Here is a 21,514-nt window from a genome sequence, read left to right on the forward strand (position 1 = left end):
TGAAATTCTCTCTCTCTCTCTCCCTCTGTCCTTCCCCCTGCCCTTTGTTTGCATGCTCTCTAAAATAAATAAATAAATCTTAAAAAAAATAAAATATTTTAGAAAAAGAAACGAATTACTAAAAAAAAAAAAGACTTAAAAAATATGCTAACAAAAGATTTATATCAAGAATACATAAAGAGGGACACCTGGGTGGCTCAGCGGTTTAGCATCTGCCTTTGGCTCAGGGCAGGATCCCACGATCTTGGGATCAAGTCCCGTAAGAGGCTCCCCACAGGGAGCATGCTTCTCCCTCTGCCTGTGTCTCTTCCTCTGTCTCTCATGAATAAAATTTTTTAAAAAAGAAAAGAAAAGAATGCATAAAGAACCTTTAGAACTCAATAAGAAGGCAATCCAGTGGTGAAAAGGTAGGGGTGGGGCCAAAAGACAGATATTTCACCAAAACAAAAAACGAAAAAACAAAAAGTTTTCTATGTAGGCTATACACTCTACACATTGCTAAGGCACTTTGATTAAGTACGTTCCATACTTTTTACCTATTTCCCAACAACCCAAAATAGGAGATAATTACTAACTCCATTTTATAGATCAGAAGATGAGAATCTGACCTTAATGACCTTGAAGACAAATTTTAAAAAATATATCAGTCCTATCTCTGCCCTACCTGGGTGGACTTTAAATCTTTGGTGGAATTAAAGGGCAATACAGCAATACACCACAAGATCCTCTGAGTGAGATTCAAGGACTGCTACCTTCCACTGGGTCCAGCCTTTGGTATGCTTAAGGATACTGAGAAGAGCGTGGCACAGTACACTGTCGATACTCACCTCATCAGGAAAGTCTTTAGGGTGGGGAGAGGTGAAACGGATCCTCATTTCAGGATCTACTCTGGAGACCTGATCCAGAAGGTAAGTGAAGCGAAGGCCCCCTTTCTTGGGTTTATAGTTGGTAGAAAAGCCGCGGCTAAGGTTAGTAGATACTGCATTGTTGAACTGGACCTCTGAACTGTCCTGAAAACTATTAACATTCTGACCAAGAAGTGTCACTTCTTTCAGTCCCTAAGAAAGGGAAAATATACATTGGAAGCAATTTAAAACTTTTTTGATTCAAAAAATAAATTAAAAAAATAAAAAAAATAAAACTTTTTTGATAGTTTCATGCCAAATCACTACTTGGAATTAGTTGAATCTACCAAGAGCCATCCATAAATATATCCTCTTCTATCTTTAACCCAATAATTTCACATTTGGGCATCTTGGCTGAAGAACTGAACTTTAGAATAAAACCTCAAATAAAAATTACCGGGACACCGGGGTGGCTCAGTGGTTGAGCATCTGCCTTCAGCCCAGGGCTCCCTGCATGGAGCCTGCTTCTCCCTCTGCCTGTGTCTCTGCCTCTCTCTGTGTCTCTCATGAATAAATAAATAAAATCTTAAAAAAAAAAATTACCGTCAAAGGATTTTTTAGAGTAGCAAAAAACTGGATACAAACTCGATGTTCATTGATGTTAATCTATAATACCATGAACCAAATTATGACAGTATTATGCCAGTTGAATATTATATGATTATTGCTTATTCTTTCCAAAATAAATATTTAGCCTAAATTGAATCAAGTTTCTACACCTAACTTGCAGTTTACCAGAATTCAGAGGATTCTTCCCCACAGAGGAATATTTTAAATGACAAATGAAGAAGCAATCAGACAAATCCAGACATATCTGATCTCTTAACATATCATTTAAAGCAAACAATAAAAAAGTGAGAGGGCTGTTTTAAATTAAGAGGAATTGAAGAAGAGGGCCTGGGGGGCTCAGTCAGTTAAATGTCTGCCTTTGGCTCAAGTCACAACCCCAGGGTCCTGGGATCAAGTCCCACATCGGGCTCCTTGCTCAGTGGAGCCTGCTTCTCCCTCTCCCTCTGCACCCTCTCTCCTTCCTTCGTGTGCTTGCTGTCTCTCTCAAATAAATAAATAAAATTTAAAAAAAAAAAAGAGGAATTGAAGAAATATAAAAACCAAGTAAAACCACAAATCTTAATTGGATCTTGGTTTGAAAATAGAATAGCAATAAGATATCTTTGAACAATTAAGAAATTTTGAGGGACACCTGGCTGGCTCAGTGGGTAGAGCATAGAACTCTGGATCTCAGAGTTGTGAGTTTAACCCCCATGTTGGGTATAGAGATCACTTAAAAACAAACTAAAAAAAAGAATTTTTTTTTTTTAAAGAAATTTTGAATATGAGTTACATAGTATATAATACTAGTTGTTAAATTTCCTACATGTGGTATTGGTATTATAGTTACAAAAGGAAAAACTCTTAAGATACATACTGAAATACCCAGTGTTAAGTAGCCTGATATCTAAAACTCACTTTCAAATGTTTCAGAAAAAAGGGATCCCTGGGTGGCGCAGTGGTTTAGCGCCTGCCTTTGGCCCAGGGCGCCATCCTGGAGACCCAGGATCGAATCCCACATCGGGCTCCCGGTGCATGGAGCCTGCTTCTCCCTCTGCCTGTGTTTCTGCCTCTCTCTCTCTCTCACTGTGTGCCTATCATAAATAAATAAAAATTTAAAAAAAAAAAAGTTTCAGAAAAAATATATTTATACATCTATAGAGATAGGCTGATAAACTAAAAATGTTATATGACAAAAATGTTATTAACTATGCTTACCATACTAGTCTTTCAACTTCTCTATTTCTGAAAATTCGCATTATAAAATTTCAGTAAGTAAAAAATGGTTGCTATAAAGACTAGGGATCCACATACCATAAATCAAATTTTCACCAAAATAATGTCCAGGTAATGTTCTTTATAACTTTGCTTTAATCTTTATTTAATAATGGCATGACTAGGAATTTATCCTATAGATATAATCATCAAGATGGACAAAAATAATTGCATAGAGAGGACTTCTACACAGCACTATTTCAATAGGAGAAGAAACGAAAGCAATTTGAAAGCTATTATCCTACAAGTAATCCTACGAAAAATAAAGCTAAAAGCTGTTAGTGACATAGGAAAATGCTCACACTATTAAAAACGATACAAAACTGTTAAACAATGAGATCACAACTACATAAAAGTATGTTTTGGGTTTTTTAAAAACCCTATTTTTTCCTAATCAGAACTCTACTCTAGGACCATTATGCAATGCATTTAATTGTCATGACTCTAGTCTCCATAAAGACTAGGAATTATTTCAAAAAAAAAAAAAAAAAAGACTAGGAATTATTACAAGGTATGACATATTGCTAATCTAAAAAAAACAGGATAGGGGCTCCTGGGTGGCTCAATCAGTTGTCTGGCTCTTGGTTTTGGCTCAGGTTGTGATCTCACGGGTCATGGGATTGAGCTTCATGTAGGGCTCCACACTTAGTGAGGAGTCTGCTTGAAGATTCTCTCCCTCTGTCCCTCCCCCAACTCAAATGTCTCACTCTCTCAAATGAATAAATAAACCTTTAAAAAAAAAAAAGTGGGGTGCCTGGGTGGCTCAGTTGGTTAAGTGTCTGCCTTTGGCTTAGGTCTTGATTCCAGGGCCCTGGAATTGAGCCCAGCTTTGGGCTCCCTGCTCAGTAGAGAGCCTGCTTCTCCTTCTCCCTCTGCCTGTCACTCCTCCTACTCTCTGTCATATAAATAAAATCTTTTAAAAAATTAAAAAATAAGGGTAGCCCTGGTGGCTCAGAGGTTTGGCACCACCTTCAGCCCAGGGCCTGATCCTGGAGACCCGGGATAGAGTCTCACTTCAGGTTCCCAGCGTGGAGTCTGCTTCTCCCTCTGCCTGTGTCTCTGCCTCTCTCTCTCTCTATTATGAGTGATTAAATAAAATCTTTAAAAAAAATTTAAAAATAATAACAAAAAAATTTTTTAAAGATTTTATTTATTTATTTGAGAGAGTGACAGAGCAAGCAGGAACAAGGTGGTGGGGGGATGGGCAGAGGGAGAGAGAAGCAGACTCCCCTCTGAGCAGGGAGCTGATGCGGGGCTTGATCCCAGGACCCTGGGATCATGACTTGAGCTGAAGGCAGATGCTTAACCACTTGAGCCACCCAGGCACCCCGGAATAACAAATTTTTTTAAATATGATGTGGATCCTGGATTGGATCCTCAAAAAAAGGTTATTAGTTGAATACTGGCAAAATCATTGGGGCACCTGGGTGGCTCAGCAGTCTAGCATCTGCCTTTGGCTCAGGACGTGATCCTGGTGTTCTGAGATCAAGTCCCGCATCAGGCTCCCTGTGTGGAACCTGCTTCTCCCTCTGCCTATGTCTCTGCCTCTCTCTGTCTCTCATGAATAAATAAATAAAAATTTAAAAAAAAAAAAGAAAAGAAAACTGCAAAATCAGAATGAAGTCTGAAGTTAGTTAATGGTAATGTATCAATATTAATCTTCTAGTTTTGACAAACATACCAAAGTTACATCAATGTTAACATTAGAGGTAACTAAACAAGTTTATTATTAAAAAAAAAAGAAAGAAAGAAACTACATAGACGTATAAAAAAACATTAACATCCAAATGTAGAAAGAGTTGTGGGGCAATTTGAATATGGGTAGACTAGGATGAGATGAGATGATTGATATTTAGCAAATTTACTTAAATATGTTAGAATTAACAGTATTGAAAATAATTTTAGGGGTGCCTGGGTGCCTCAGTGGATAAAGCATGTGACACTTGATCTTGTGGTTCCAGCCCCATATTGGGTGTAGAGATTACTTAAAAAAATGAAGTCTTTGGGCACCTTGGTGGTTCAGTCGGTTAAATGTCCAACTCCTCATTTCAGGTCAGGTCATGATCTCAGGGTTGTGGGATCAAGCACCACATTGGGCTCCAATCTGAGTGTGGAGACTGCTGGGGATTTGTTTTCTTTCTCTCCGCCCCCCCCCCCCCACCTCTCCCCCAGCTCGAGCTATCTCTGTCTAAAATAAATAAATAAAATCTTTAAAATACAATAAAATCTTTAAAAAAAATAACAAAATAACCTTATTTTGTAATGCTTAATTACTCAAGGGTGAAATATGCTGAAACACTTTATCAACAATAAAAAATAAAGCAAATATGACAAAAGGTAATAACTGAATTATTGAAAACCATCCGAACTACCCAGGAGCCCCAATCATTATTAAATTTAAGTGACTGTTACCTGGGGAAGAGGGGGTCATTATGCAATTCTCTCTTTTCTGTGCATTTAAATTTTTTCATATAAAAAAGAAACTTCGGGGATCCCTGGGTGGCTCAGCGGTTTAACGCCTGCCTTTGGCCCAGGGTGCAATCCTGGAGTCCCGGGATCAAGTCCCTCGTCGGGCTCCCAGCATAGAGCCTGCTTCTCCCTCTGCCTGTGTCTCTGCCTCTCTATGTCTATCATGAATTTAAATAAATAAAATCTTAGATAGATAGATAGATAGATAGATAGATAGATAGATAGATAGATAGATAGGTAAGAAACTTTAAAAGAAGGCTGCTTACTGATGACTTCCAGTCAATAACCATGATTTAAATAAACACCATTCCTTTAAAGGAATATTATTCTATTCTCTTTGCAACTGTTGTCTAAAAATCTAAATTAAAGAAAAAATCTTTTAAGAAATTATCCTTAGGCAAAATAATTAAAGATACTTTAAAACCCAATGCAGAATCTTAATTCTTCATATATCAGTAGCTTTGAATTCATCAAGCTTCACCTTAATGTTATTAAGTTCCTTCTTTTATATGCAAATACCATAGAAAGGTTAGGTAGTTTCTGTCACCACCTCAATCTATTTAAACAGAACATCTCTCTCTTGAAGAGTAAGTTCTGGTACTGTGGAGTTGGAAGAGGAGGAGGAGACAACTTGAGACCAGGAAGCACTTGAAGAGGTAGGGTATGGAAAATACCTCACAGTGCCTGTGAGCAACCAGGGACCAAATCAGGGAACTGAAAATTGAGGAACGGGAGATGAAAAGAGAGCACTGCCAGAGTGTAAGAACAAAGACAAATTACTGACTGAAAACTGGAGCAGGGGCTAGCCTCCCACAGTTCCTGAGCCAAGCAAGTAAGGAAACAGGAAACTCTAGTGGAAGAAAAGCTTCATATTCCCACCTACAGTCCTCCTTCTCAGGGCTAGAGGATCCACGTCTAGAGTTAGCATGGACCAGCTCCCAATAGGAAGAAAATAGCAATTATCTCCCCTCTGGCCTCTGATGGGATTTGCTACCCTCATCTATTCTCTGTCCCTCATCTAGTGAGCTTGCTCTGTGATAAAATGAACAAGATATTTGGGAAGTCTCCCTAAAATAAATCATTCTCTGAAAATTTACTATGTGCCAGGGAGCTTAAAAACATTTAGGTATGGAACCCTGGGTGGCTCAATCAGTTGAGGGGCCAACTCCTGATTGGACTCCTGATCAGGTCACAATCTCAAGATCCTGAGATCAATCCCCATGGTGGGGTCCATGCTCAGTGGGAAGTCTGTTTGAGATTCTCTCCCTTCCCCTCTCCCTCTGCCCCTTCCCCAACTCTCTCTCTCTAAAATAAATAATAAATCTGAAAAAAAAACAAAAACAAAAACAGCAGCACTTAGGGGGGACCTTGGTGGCTCAGTCAGTTGAATGCCCAACTCTTGGTTTCAGCTCAGGTCATGATCTCAGGGTCGTTGAGATCAAGCCCCATGTTGGGCTCCTAACTCAGCACAAAGCCTGTTTGTAAGTCTCTTTCTCCCTCTCCCTCTGCTCCTCCCCCTACTCATGCGTGTTCTCTAAAAATAAATAAATCTTTTTAAAAAAAAATTTTAAACTACGGGGGTACCTAGCTGGCTTACTCAGTACAGCGTTGAGTTTGAACCCCATGTGGGATGTGGAGATTACTGTAAAAAAAAAAAAAAAAAAAAAAAAAAAAAATTTTAAAAAATTTAAACTACAACAATCCTTCCAATAACACAGAAAGGAAGTTACTATTCTATCTTCTTTTCATAGATCGGCAAACTATGTTTCAAAGAAGATAGTTAAATGACCAAGGCACCAAACCAGAGGATGCTACAGCCAGGATTGACAATCATCTGATTCTAAACTCATGCTCTTTCCATTCCACTGTGCTGCCTCCTCAGCAAACTTCACATAGATCTGCCTATAATTTATGAGCAGCAAATCAGATATTCACCCAGGTATTTCTTTCTGGCCAGATATGGGTTCTAAAATTTACAGCGCAGAGATAGCACACGCAGCAAAACTAGAAAGGTTGTCCTCATTCTCCTAAAACACACTTGTAAAACAAAGCCTGGAGAACTTTTCACCTGTTCTGAAAGCTTCCTCACTTCCTCTAGAATGGAAGCAACAGGTCGACTCCTCTCCCGGCCACGTGTGAAAGGAACAATGCAGTAGCTGCACATGTTGTCACAGCCTCGCATAATAGACCTAGGAAGAAAAGCATCAAAACTTAGTAACAGAAGTAACAGGAGCCTTACTCCTCCTCAAGGAGCAGGACACAGCTACCTTGGCATTATCCTTTGGCTCTGAATCCTCTTGGCACCACATTCAGATTGGACCAATCTGAGGCATTTTAAAGGCAGACTTTTTTTTTCTTTAAAAACTAGAATCTGGGGATGCCTGGGTGGCTCAGCAGTTAAGGGTCTGCCTTCGGCCCAGGGCATGATCCTGGGGTCCCGGGATTGAGGCCGTCGGGCTCCCTGCATGGGGCCTGCTTCTCCCTCTGCCTGTGTCTCTGCCTCTCTCTCTGTGTGTCTCTCATGAATAAATAAATAAAATCTTTAAAAAAGAACTAGGGGGCAGCCCCAGTGGCACAGCAGTTTAGCGCTGCCTGCAGCCCAGGGTGTGATCCTAGAGACCTGGGATCGAGTCCCACATGAAGCTCCTTGCATGGAGCCTGCTTCTCCCTCTGCCTGTGTCTCTGCCTCTCTCTCTCTCTCTCTCTCTGCGTCTCTCATGAATAAATAAATAAAATCTTTAAAAAAAAAAAAACTAGAATCTGGGGATCTCTGGGTGGCTAGGAGGTTTAGCACCTGCATTCAGCCCAGGGCGTGATCCTGGGGACTAGGGATTGAGTCCCACATCGGGCTCCCTGCATGGACCTTGCTTCTCCCTCTGCCTGTATCTCTGCCTCTTTCTCTCTGTGTCTCTCATGAATAAATAAAATCTTTAAAAAAAAAAAAAACTAGACTCTGATCACAAGATAGAAACCACATCATAATTGGTGGATACAGCAGTTACCCAGAGGGAGCACAGTGGTGAGAAAAATAGAGTGCAGATATACTACCACTCCTGGTATAAATATAAAATATAAATATACTGTTTGAACTTTTTTCATCTAGAGCAGAAAAAAAATATAGAATGTGTATAATAAAAAGAAACCTCAGATTTGAGACAGAGGGTTCTGGGACACCTCAGGGCATGGATCCATGAGGTCCAGGAATGGAGTCTCACAACAGGTTCCCTGCAAGGACCCTGCTTCTCCCTCTGCCTATGTCTCTGTCTCACTCTCTGTGTCTCTCATGAATAAATAAATAAAATCTTAAAAAAAAAAAAAAAAAAAGACAGAGGGTTCCATATTTCTCACTCATTCCTAATCCAATTATTATGGTATATAAATTAAATCACTCTCTTTCTTCCATTTGCATCCTGTATTTGAAAGCCTCAAATTATGTTAAGGAAATAATTATGAATATGTATCAAAGATGTTCACTGAAGAACTGTTAGATAAATGTTAGTTATTATTTTCATTAAGCATTCCAACAATGCCATTAAAATGACAGAGGTTGGCAAACTTTCTATAAACAAACAGAAAATTAATTAATTAATTAAAATTAAATTAAATTAAATTAAAATTAAAAAACAATCAGTAAATATCTTGGGCTTTGCAGACCATACAGTCCCTGTCCCTACTCAATTGCTATTATAGTAGCAAAAGCAGCCATGGGTAACATATAAACAAATGAGCATGGCTATATTTCAACAGAACTATATTTACAAAAAACAGGCTGTAATTTTTTTTGCCAATTTGCCAAACTCTGTTATAGAAAATTTAATGCCATGAGAAATGTTCACCATTTATAATAAGGTTATAAAACCAAGTAAATTGGGATGCCTGGGTAGCATAGTCTGTTAAGCATTAGACTCTTGGTTTCAGCTCCGGTCCTGGGATCTCACAGCCCTGGGATCAAGCCCATCAGACTCCGCTTAGGATTCCCTCTCCTCTCTTCATCCACTCCTCCCCACTGTGCTCCCCAACCCCCTCTAATGAATAAATAAATCTTTTAAAAAAATAATTTAAAAATTAAAATTAAAAATTCCAAGTAAATCAAGAGCCAATTTTTACAAATAAATGTAGATATAAAGCATATACAGAAATAATATTACAAAATGATAACTGTTCATCATTAGGTGTTTGGAATAGATGATTCTGACTTTCTTCATGTTTTTTCTATCTTCTCCACATATTCTTCAACAAATATGAACTCTTGTCACTAGAATTTACTACTTTTTTTCCAGCTAAAGTTCAGGAAGAAAAAAAAGGAATAGGAAAGCTGACGATATTTTTTAAGTAAAAAATTAAGAGTATACAAAGAAGGGTAAGAAAGACCCCATATCATGTTTATGAATGGATATGCAAAGAATACTTCTAAAAGAACAATACAAAAAATTACTAACAAGGCTATCTCTGAGAGACTGGTATGACAGGTGAGGGAATCTGACTTCATCATTTTTTAGTTTTTTATGTTTTGTACTATATGCATGTATTAATTGTTTTAACACAGCAAAATTAGCGCTTTTTTTTTGTAAATAGACTCCACACCCAGCAGAGAGCCAAACACAGGGTTAAACTCATGACCCTGAGATCAAGACTCAGACACAGGATACCTGGGTGACTCAGTGGTTGAGTGTCTGCTTTGGGCTCAGGGTGTGATCCTGGGGTCCTGGGATCAAGTCCCATATCAGGCTCCCTACAGGGAGCCTGCTTCTCCCTCTCCCTATGTCTCTGCCTCTCTCTGTGTCTCTCATGAATGAATGAATGAATGAATGAATGAATGAATGAATAAATAAATAAATAAATAAATAAATAACTCAGACACTTAACCAACTGGCACCCTTAACATTATTTTAAAAGTGAGAAAGGAGAGGATCCTTGGGTGGCTCAGCGGTTTAGCACCTGCCTTTGGCCCAGGGTGTGATGTTGGAGTTCCTGGATCAAGTCCCACATAGGGCTCCCTGCATGAAGCCTGCTTCTCCCTCTGCCTGTGTCTCTGCCTCTCTCTCTCTCTCTCTTTCTCTCTCTCTGTCTCTCTCATGAATAAATAAATAAAATCTTTAAAAAAATGAAAAAGGAGGAGCACATGGGTGGCACAGTCGGTTGGACATCCAACTCTTGGTTTTAGGTCAGGTCATGATCTTACGGTTCTGAGATCGGGCTCTGCAATCTGTGAGGAGTATGCTTGAGACTCTCTCTCTGCCCCTCCCTATTCCCACCCCCAACCCCAGCTCATGTGTATGCACTCTCTTTTCTCTCTCTCTCTAAAATAAATAAATAAATAAAAGAGAAAAAGGAGGTGTTCACTCCCGGCCTCTTGGGTGGTGTTCTCACACGAAAGCAGAAGTAGCACTAGGGCTTGTCTGGACTGGCATGACATCAGCATAAGTCTCATCCAGAGAGAGCAGCACATTGGCAGCTTGTTGGCCTGACTCAGCAACAGCCAGCAGTCGAGGAAGGTCCCGATAGGCATCTGGACCTGCCAAAATATCCACCATTTTCTCCCTGTTGAGAATCTCCTCCTTCAATCTCTCAGCCATGCAGCCTGGAAAGGAAAAAAAAAAAAAAAAAGAGCACCTGTTCCCAAATTCATCTATTCTCATGGCTACTTCTCAGTACACATATCTCCAACTATGATCAGAGACAAAGGCACAGAAACTTCACAGAGTTTAGCATTAGCATCATCACTCCTCAGATTTGCCCAATACTTCATAGCACTAGAACTTGCATCTTCCTATACAAGAAAACCACAGGAAGCAAGCAACTAAAGAAACTCAATTAAATACCCAGAAAAAATTAAACCATCCCCAAAAAACATTTCTAAACATGAACCATCTCTTCTTTTTTTTTTTTTTTTGAACCATCTCGTTTTTCAACTGAAATTTACTTGGTACTCCAAATAAAAAAATATTTTTTTCAGGAACTTATTTTTAAAAATAAAACTTACATACAACTGCACTTATATCTTTTATCCCTTTTTTTGCCCATAATGCTCAGTAAAACCTTTAAGAAATGAATTAACTATGTATGCTGCTATTTTATCCTAAAAAACCCACTGTTTATTTGTAGGGCTATAGAATTTCAAAGTCTAGGGGCACCTGAGTGGCTTGGTCAGTTAAGCGTCTAATTTCGGCTTAGGTCATGATCTCCAAGTCCTGAGACCAAAACCCACATTGGGCTCTCTGCTCAGCAAAAAACCTGCTTCTCCCTCTCCATTTCCCCTATTTGTGCTCTCTGGCTCTATCTCTCTGTCAAATAAATGAATAAAACCTTTAAAAGAAAAAAACAGTTCAAATGATGAATTTTATCTTACATATATTTTACCATAATAAAAAACAAAGTATCTAGGAGATTTCTGAAATTCCTAACAAAGATATAACCAGGGACTTCTATAATGAAGGAACTGAAATGAAACATTTCAGCAAATCCTTCTAATCTTCTACATCACTTAGTACATTAATCTGTATAATAGGATATGCTCCAACTATGTTTTGACCCATCATCAAAAGAAATTAATTTAATTATTCCACAATGGGCAGTCGGTTTTAAAGTTAAACACATTAACTAAATTCTGAGACCAAGAGGGTACAGATTATTCATTTTTAAAATATGCTTCCCAATTATCCACATCAGAGCTGTACTACAGAACTTTCTAAGATGATAGAAATGTTCTTTATCTGTGCTGTCCAAACTGTTAACCACTAATTAAGTGTGGCTAGTGAGCAGTCAATATGTGGCTAGTGAGAGTGAAAAAGTGAATTTTTAATATTACTTTATTTTACTTAAATTTTTTTTTAAGTTTTTTTTTAGATTTTATTTGAGAGAGAGAGAGAGAGAGAGAGCACGCAAGAGCAGGAAGAGCTGCAGGGAGAGGGAGAGGGACAAGCAGGCTCCCCGCTGAGCAGGGAGACTGAAGCAGGGCTGGATCCCAGGAACTGAGGATCAGGACATGAGCGGAAGGCAGATGCTTAAGCCACTAAGCTACCCAGGTCCTCAAAGATTTTTTTTTTTTTTTTAAATAATCTGTATACCCAACATGGGACAGCAACTCACAATCCTGAGATCAAGAGTTACATGCTCCACCAACTGAGCCAGCCACGGGTCCCTAATTTTAGTTAAAGTTAAATAACCACACGTGGCTAGTGGCTACCGTACTGGTCAGTGCAGATCTAGATCTTCGCTTGGGCATATATCAGGAGTCAAGATGAAAGGTGCCTCTGCTATAAATTCATGCTGCTCTTTCATATTCCAAACTCTCTCCTATCCAGAACTCTACACTGCCATAAGCCACATCAGACTCTAGGAAGGATAGGCCACTTTCTGAGTACCTATTACTTCAAGGAACTATGAAAAGCCCTTTTATGAGCTTTACCTCATTTAACCCTACAGCCTCTGACATCAAACACAAGAATTACATGAGGTGTATAATAGTTCTTCAAACACTAGGAATCCAGCCTCTAAGGGTTTCCCAAGTATCAAAACACAAAATCTGTAAATTACCGGATACCTAGAATCCCAATCCTCAGAGGTACTCGGGAGCGGAGCCGTTTGGTCTTCAGGGCTTTAAGCTGTTGTAAACGATTCCAGATGGTCTGCTCTGCCTTCTCCCTACAAAAATCAAAAGAGGCAGAACTGAACCTGAAAATAAACTATAGCACAAGCTAAAAGAGTAGGACAATGGAAACAAAATTAAAACAAACTTCAACTTTTTAAATGAAAATCTATCTTTTAGGTTAAGGAAGATAGGCAGGGAGCCAACTGAAGAAGCATCACTTGCTGTAATTTACCATTCCCACAATGACACCCTTCCTGAATATCTCCAAACCTGACAAGCCTTTTAGTCAAATTCAGAAACAATCTACTTCACAAAACCTCACAGAGTTTTGCCTACTCTTCAAATGCCCTATCACTTTAACTATATTTTTTCCTATAGTTATAGCAACTTCTCTTTGATTTTTTACATAGTGCTTTCTGCCAGACATTAGACCTATGCTGTGTCTCTGCCTTAGTTCCCGTATCAGACTAAGCTCCTTAAAGCCAAGCTCCATGGAAGGATTCATTTCTGAATCTCCCAAAGCCATGTAGTTCAGTATCTTATAGCAGAAACACTCCAAACAAAAATGTTGGATTATATATAGTAATACTAAGGAAACATTAACACTAATACCTTGTACACAAAAACAAAGTAAGAAACAGTATGTTCACTTCTGAGGAATGCCACCATCTCTGCACTGACTGCACCCTAACCCTTATGATATGAATTGTATCATAAACACGTGCCATTACCTGCAAGAGAAACCTTAGGAAAAGTTGGATGCCTCTGCATATTCTCAGTTCCCTCATCTATAAAACAGGTTTGATAACAGCACTTACTTCATAGGGTTGTTGTGAGAATTAATGCACGTACAATGCTCAGCACAAGACCTAGTACACAGTACATTCTCAGCAAATGCTAACCCAGTTCTATCAATGCTATCTCCACTGCAGTAAAATTGCAAGTCCACTGACTCATCTCCACAGCCTGGCACTGTTAACTCTGGCATAAAATATATTCACTCTCTAAGTAAAGAACAAACTCCTACCTGATGGAACATGTGACAAGGAGGATCACATCAGCCTAAGTGGAAAACAAGGGGAAAAAAAGGAAAATTATGATCTTTGCAATCTCCTTATAGAATCACTACTCATTGTCCTTTTTTAATTACTGTGGTAAAACATACATACCATAAAATTTACCATTTGAACCATTTTTAGGTATATAGTTCAGTAACATTAACTACATTCACCATCACCACCACCACTACCAAGCTCCAGAACCACTGGGGAACTCCCAACTAAAACTCTGTACCCATTAAACACTAATTCCCCATTCTCCTCCACCTCACAGCCCATTTTTAACTTAGTTCCTTGCCTAAAAGTGAGCACCACCATAGAAGTTTCAAAAATAACTGAAACAAAAATATACCTTAGTTCTATGCTACACACTTTACTCAAGGGAACTCACTCTCACCAGGCCATACCCTATTTCTGAAGCCGTATCTAAAAAGTGGCACAAGGGCACCTGGGTGGCTCAGTGGTTGGGCATCTGCCTTCAGCTCAGGGCATGATCCCAGAGTTCCGGGATTGAGTCCCACACGGGGCTCCCTGTGAGGAGCCTGCTTCTCCCTCTGCCTTATCTCTGTCTCTCTATATCTCTCATGAATAAACAAATAAAATCTTTTTAAAAAATAAAAACTGGCACAATAAAAGTCTCACCCAGGCCCAGAAAACAATGGAAGGAGAAAATGCATGTACCTCTTGGAGGTTCCTGGTCCGCAGGTAGCCACTCTTCTGTAAGACAGACCAGGCTATCTCTGTGTCATTCACATTCATCTGGCAGCCATAGGTCTCCAGATAGACTGCAATAAGAGAGGGATTCCGCAGTAGGCAGACTAAACGGGACCACATGTCTCAAAAGGTCTCCTTCCCAAATGCCCCAGAAACATCTGAGAGAACTGGTTATCCACTAAATCTCCTGTTGCCTCAATTCTAAGACACCATTAAGTTGTACCCTGAATCAATGACTTTCAGAACAAAAGAAATACTATGGGATCCCTGGGTGGCGCAGCGGTTTGGTGCCTGCCTTTGGCCCAGGGCGCGATCCTGGAGACCCAGGATCGAATCCCACATCGGGCTCCAGGTACATGGAGCCTGCTTCTCCCTCTGCCTGTGTCTCTGACTCTCTCTCTCTCTCTCTTTCTCCCTCTGTGACTATCATAAATAAATAAATAAATAAATAAATAAATAAATAAATAAATAAATAAATAAATAAATAAAGAATTAAAAAAAAAAAAAAAGAAAACCAAGAGAAAAAAAGAAATTTTTAAAAGAAAGAAAGAAACATTGGGAGTTTTTTTTAAACCTTCCTTGGCTCACTTTCTTGTCTTAAAAAAAGAAAACACCAATATTTATGTCAGAGAACTGAGGGGAACAACAAATATATATATTTATATATATATAAAGGACTACAAAATACCTAGCAGGAGTCACAAGATGTACATATTCCTTTTTTTTTTTTCAAGATTTTATTTATTTATTCACAAGAGAAAGAGAGAGAGAGAGAAGGAGAGAGAGAGAGACAGGCAGAGGAAGAAGAAACAAGCTCCATGCAGGGACCCCCATGTGGGACTTGATCCCAGGACTCCAGGGATCACGCCTTGAGCTGAAGGCAGACGTTCAACCACTGAGCCACCCAGGCATCCCCATACTTGATTTACTAATTCAACTCCTAGATAGTTATCCTGGAAAAAAAAATTAATAGGAGATAGATAGATAGATAGATAGATAGATAGATAGATACATATATAGATAGATATACACACACATTTATATTCATATGCATGGGTGTATATATGAACAGACATAGCATCACTTATAAAAATTTTTAAAACAATTTAATGTCCAACTTTAGGGGACAGGTACATCATAGTACAGCTCAATGTAATATTTTGTACCAATTTTTAAAAATTTAATTACGGGGGCACCTGGGTGACTCAGTCAGTTAAGCATCTGCCTTTGGCTCAGGTCATGGTCCCAGAGTCCCAGGATGGAGCTCAGTGGGGAGTCTGCTTCTCCCTCCCCGCTCTGCCTGCTATTCCCCCTACTTATGCATTCTTTCTCTCTCTCTCTCTGTTAAATAAATACATAAAATCTTTTTAAAAATTTTTTTTAAATTTTAAAGTGGTGCCTGGGTGGCTCAGTTGGTTAAGCAACCTGATTCTTGATTTGGGCTCAGGTCATGATCTCAGGGTCACGGGAGAGAGCCCTGCATGGGGCTCCACGGTCAGTGGGGAGTCTTATTAAAGATTTTCACTCTGCCCCTCCACCTACTCACATGAGCATGCATACACACACTCCCTCTCTCTCTAATAAATAAATTTTAAAAAAGAAGAAAATCAGGTTCGGCATAAAGAGGGAATTCCTACAGCACGAATTGTGAAAACTGTCTTATGACTTAAGACCTAAAAACATCTAAAAATCACAACAGAGGGATGCCTGGGTGGCTCAGTGGTTTGAGCATCTGCCTTTGGCTCAGAGCATGATCCTAGGATCAAGTCCTGCCCAGGCTCTACACAAGGAGTCTGCTTCTCCCTCTGCCTATGTCTCTCTCTCACTGTGTCTCTCATGAATAAATAAATAATATCATAAATAAATAAATATCAGAACAGAGATTATAGGGTTTCCAAAGGTAACTAAAGAGAGAACTCCCCAGAACTTCTACCCCCACCACCAGTCACATGGACCAAAAGTATGAGTTTATTTTTTTTTAAGATTTTATTTATTTAGGGGCATCTGGGTGGCTCAGTTGGTTAAGCATCTGCCTTCAGCTCAGGTCATGATCCCAGGGTCCCGGGATCAAGCCCATCAGGCTATCTGCTCAGCAAAGGACCTGCTTCTCCCTCTCCCTCTCCTTCTTGCTCTGCCTACTTGTGCCCTCTCTCTCTGTCAAATAAATAAAATCTTAAAAAAAAAAAAGATTTTATTTATTTGAAAGAGAGAGGAGACAGAGTGCACCAAGTACGCACATGCTAGGCAGAGGGGCACAGGGAGAGGGACAAGCAGACCCTGCTGAGCACAGAGCACTACAGGGGGTTCAGTTGGTTCAGTCAGATACTTAACTGATTGGGGCAGCCCTGGTGGCTCAGTGGTTTAGTGCCGCCTTCAGCATGGGGTGTGATCCTGGAGACCTGGGATCGAGTCCCACATCAGGCTCCCTGCATGGAGCCTGCTTCTCCCTCTGCCTGTGTCTCTGCCTCTCTCTCTCTGGCTGTCATGAATAAATAAATAAAATCTTAAAAAAAAAAAAAAAAAAAAAAGATACTTAACTGATTGAACCAACCAGGCACCCCAAGTTTCTTTATATTAATGTTACTTTATGAAGTCTCTGACAATTCCATAACTAGCAGCTATTCCCAGACTATTAATCCTCCAAATAAATAAAAAAATAATTAAGAATCAGGCCGTCGATGCTGGAAAGGAGCAGAGCAGGAAGTCCAAAGAGAGAAGAAAAATAAAACCAACCTTTTCTCTGCCTCCCTAAAAGTTCTTCCACTGTGACATAGGGGGGTGGGTCCTCCATGTCTGGCTTCTCTTGAGGAGCTGAAGCACTTCTTAAAAAATGCTGAAAAGTTGGCCCAGTGGCCAGCCTGGAGCTGAAATCCTTCCGAACTCCATCTTCCTGCTGCTTCTCTGGACTGGGACATGCAGTGCTAGGGAGATTACTAAGTGCCCTGCAGGTCCTGAGCAGCAGCCAGGACACAGAAGCCAAGGGCCCCCACTTCTGTGCTTGCAGGACACACTGTAAAGGATGCATGGCACTAAATCAGCAGCCCAAAGTCTGCAAAAGAATAACAGGTATCACCAACATTTATTGAACACTATATACAGGGTAATGCTTTAAAAGCTTCCAGTGTACTAGTATTATTTAATACACAAAAACACAAGATACACTTAATATTATCCTTATTTTGCAAGTTTAAAAAAACTGGGGCAACTTGCCCAAGATCACACTAAGAAATGCTAGGTAAGATACAAATCTAGGTAGTTTTCAAAACAAAGGAGTGGTAGAGATCAGATGAGACAGTGCAACAATATAAGAAGCATCTTGTACTGTAAATAAAAAAATGCTTTTAGAAAAAAAAAAAAAAAAAAAAGAAGCATCTTGTGGGCAGCCCTGGTGGCTCAGTGGTTTGGCGCCGGCCTTCAGCCTGGGGTGTGATCCTGGAGACCCAGGATCGAGTCCCATGTCGGGCTCCCTGCATGGAGCCTGCTTCTCCCTCTGCCTGTGTTTCTGCCTCACTCTCTCTCTCTCTGTGTCTCTAATAAATAAATAAATAAAATCTTTAAAAAAAAAAAAAAAAGAAGCTCTTGTGCCAGGAACAGTTTCAAGGGCTTTCCTGTAACAATTCATTAAATCTTCACAGCAATCCTCAGCAAAATAGACAATAGACACTATTATTTTTTTTTTAATTTTATTTATTTATTTATGATAGTCACAGAGAGAGAGAGAGAGAGGCAGAGACACACAGGCAGAGGGAGAAGCAGGCTCCATGCACCGGGAGCCCGACGTGGGATTCGATCCCAGGTCTCCAGGATCGCGCCCAGGGCCAAAGGCAGGCGCCAAACCGCTGCGCCACCCAGGGATCCCTAGACACTATTATTATCCCCATTCAGAGATGAGGAAATAGATGCAGAGGGCTGAGGAACTTACCTAAGCTCCCACCAAAGCAACAGAGCCAGGACTCAAATGAAGGTCTATATGACTACAAAGCCCATGCTCCTAGCCACCTTGCTACATTGCCTCCCAGTACTATGAAAACCACTTACTATCTGAGGGCATCTTCCTTTGAGTTCCTTCAAATGGAAAGTATCTAACATGGGGTACCGTATGTCTGATCAGTGACTCCTACCCTTCAAGATCTCGAATTACTCGCCTTTAAACTTTCTACCGAGGCCCTATCACACATAGCTAGGAGGATGGAAAACAAGCATGCTCTTTATAGAGGGCAATTTGCCACTTGCCACCAAAGTTACAAACACACAAACCCTTGGAGCAAGCAGTGCCATTTCTAAATATTTATCCTACAGATACAGTCTCACATGTGCAAAATGACCCATGTATATGGATACTCAATGCAGCAGCAAAGGTACGGAAAATATCTAAATGTCATCAAAAGGGGAGTAAAGAAGTCATAGCACATCCATGCAATAGGATCAAATCCAACTGTTAGAAAGTAAGGCTGTACCTATACATGACGAAAACAAGGAAGCAAGGTGCTCAATAGTACCTTAGTGTGCTCTACTTTAATTTGCAGTGGGGGAGGAGAGAGTACAGGAATACTAAGGTACACACTTGTAAATGAACATAGTTATCTCTACAATGCATAAGAAACAGTGGTTGCGGGACAGGTGGTTCAGCGGTTTAGCGCTGCCTTCAGCCCAGGGTGTGATCCTGGAGACTGGGGATCGAGTCCCACGTCGGGCTCCCTACGTGGAGCCTGCTTCTCCTTCTGCCTGTGTCTCCTCTCTCTCTCAAATAAATAAATAAAATCCTAAAAAAAAAGAAAAAAGAGAAACAAACAAACAGTGGTTGCCTCCCAGGAAGGAACTCAAGTGACCCAAAGTACAAGGGATGGAGACAGAATTCCCACCACACATCCTTCAGGGACCTCGGGATCTCCAGCCTGACTGCCTCACTCCAGTCACAGCATTTTTGTACTGATCTTCACTAGCTTCTAGGCTGTTATATACGCTGTACTCTCTGGCCAGCCTATCTTCTCTCTGACTCAGCCAACTCCTGTGCTTTTAAGGCCTCTGCCTCCTCCCAAAAGCCTGTCCTGACCACCACTCTCAAAGTCCAGGTTGGGGTCCTCCACGAGGTTCCCAAAGCCTCCCAATGTCTATCTCACGACTCCTCACACTTTGCTGTCAATGACGACTTACACTTCGGCTATCCCTTACAGACTGGGAGGTCCCTAAAAACAGGGAACAATCTTTCATTTCTACATCTCAGCGTCTCCCATGCAGGAACTGGCTCATGGCAGGTGCTGTACGGGTAAAATGAGCAGATGGAGTCTTACCTCTCTAACTCGGCCACCTGCTGGATACGCACGCCGCCAGCCCTTTGGGCAGGCGCAGTGCTAACCTACATTCAAGTATCAGAGGATAACAGACTTCAGTGTGAGCTTCCAAGTCACTCTTTTCTGCCCCCTTACTCGCTGTGTGACCTTGGGCAAGTCAAATTCCTATCTCTGATCTGCCAATTCCACACGTGCAAAGAGATAAAGGCAGTTTATCCCCCAGGCCCCGGAGGTATCGTGAGAATTAAAGATGTTAAAAATCCAACGTGGCACACAGTACATCTTCAGTAACCGCACCTGTGCAGCCGGCACTCCCTTTCCTGGGAGATACACGGCCTCCGGACTCACAGTGGGCCCCAGCTGCTGCGGAGCCAGGTAACCCTGGGCACCTGGGGACCGAGCTCCCACTGCTCCAGGAGTAAGATGCGGAGAATAGTAAGATCAAATGTGATGATACAAATGCAATGTTTGCAAAGCACAGTGTGGGGAGCCACGAGGTGGAGAGGGGCGGGGGCTCAAATAACGACGACACAGCAGCTTCATCTCAACAGAAGTAAACCTAACGATAAAACCTCCCACACATTCCGCTGGGGTGACTACAATGCTGCAGGCGCGGTGCTCCGCGCTTCCCACGGATTCCCGTGTGCGAGCCTCACGGCAACAATGCAGAGCAGGTTCTATCGTCCCCACCTCACGGGTGACAAGGCTGAGGCTGAAGGACAAGGAGGCGACGTGCCCAAGGTCACAGGGAAATAGGCAGCGGGGCTGGGGCGCGAACCCCGACAGTCTGACTCCAGCGCCCCCGCCATCCTCCCCTGTGCGGGGCTCCGCCGCCCTCTGGCCCCAAGAACCGGCCACCTCCGCCGACCGCCCGGCTCACCTCCCGCAAGCCGAGCGCCCGGCGACAGAAGCTCCCCTAGGCCCGCGGGATGCCGCCTCAGCCTTCCGCGGCTAAACGCGCACACGGGCGACTTCCGTCCCGGGCGCTCCGGCGGAAGCGGAAGTGCTTCTCCCTGTGCGGTCCGGGTGGGTCCCGGGCCCGGTTTTATGATACCGCTGCCACGCTGAGCCGAGTGAGCGGTCGACCCTCGTCGTGGCTTCCGAGTGCTCGGAACGGTGTGAGTGAGGAGTAGTGTGTTCCGAGTTGTAAAATACACACCGGATGTCGCAGGAAGAGTGCAAAATAATCAATCGTTTTCATATTGCTTACGTGTTGAAACAATATGTGGGATATACTGGGTTAAATAACTATAAATTAGTTTCGCGGCACCCAGCTGGCTCAGTCAAGGGAGCACATGCTCTTGATTTTAGGTTGTGAGTTCGAGTCCCCCGTTGGATGTAGTAGAGATTATACTTAAAAAATAAGATAAAATCATTTTTTTAAAAACGGTAAAACTTTGGGCGGCCCGGGTGGCTCGGCGGTTTAGCGCCCCCTTCAGCCCAGGGCGTGATCCTGGAGACCCGGGATCGAGTCCCACATCAGGATCCCTGCATGGAGCCTGCTTCTCCCTCTGCCTCTCTCTGTGTCTCTCATGAATAAATAAATAAAATCTTTATTTAAAAAAATAAAAATAAATTAGTTTCACTTGTTTCTTTTTTTTTTTTTTTTGATGTGGCTACTGGGAAATTTTAAAGATTTACTTATTTATGATAGGCAGAGAC

General features: G+C 41.3%; 1 protein-coding gene across 11 annotated transcripts in view; it reads right to left on the reverse strand.

Annotated features, from left to right (window-relative positions):
* The window catches only part of CDK5RAP1 (CDK5RAP1 mitochondrial tRNA methylthiotransferase), a 40,144-nt gene extending 19,278 nt beyond the window's left edge, over positions 1 to 20,866 (reverse strand). For 4 of the 11 annotated variants that reach the window (XM_072800599.1, XM_072800593.1, XM_072800595.1 and 1 more), the window contains exons 1-9: positions 20,733 to 20,850; positions 19,061 to 19,324; positions 17,295 to 17,610; positions 14,529 to 14,632; positions 13,817 to 13,851; positions 12,742 to 12,842; positions 10,569 to 10,779; positions 7,267 to 7,387; positions 828 to 1,058 (exon numbers count right to left, since the gene is read on the reverse strand). In XM_072800599.1, the coding sequence (XP_072656700.1) occupies positions 828 to 1,058; positions 7,267 to 7,387; positions 10,569 to 10,779; positions 12,742 to 12,842; positions 13,817 to 13,851; positions 14,529 to 14,632; positions 17,295 to 17,586 (1,095 nt within the window). In that variant the 5' untranslated portion in view covers positions 17,587 to 17,610; positions 19,061 to 19,324; positions 20,733 to 20,850. Of the gene's footprint in view, positions 1 to 827; positions 1,059 to 7,266; positions 7,388 to 10,568; positions 10,780 to 12,734; positions 12,843 to 13,816; positions 13,852 to 14,528; positions 14,633 to 17,294; positions 17,611 to 19,060; positions 19,325 to 20,732 lie in introns of all 11 variants that reach the window. The other 7 variants (XM_072800596.1, XM_072800591.1, XM_072800597.1 and 4 more) reach the window with 6 other exon arrangements.
* Between the last annotated feature and the right edge of the window lie 648 nt (positions 20,867 to 21,514).

This window comes from Canis lupus, chromosome 26 (genome assembly GCF_048164855.1).
Source record: "Canis lupus baileyi chromosome 26, mCanLup2.hap1, whole genome shotgun sequence".
Classification (NCBI taxonomy): Eukaryota; Metazoa; Chordata; class Mammalia; order Carnivora; family Canidae; genus Canis; species Canis lupus.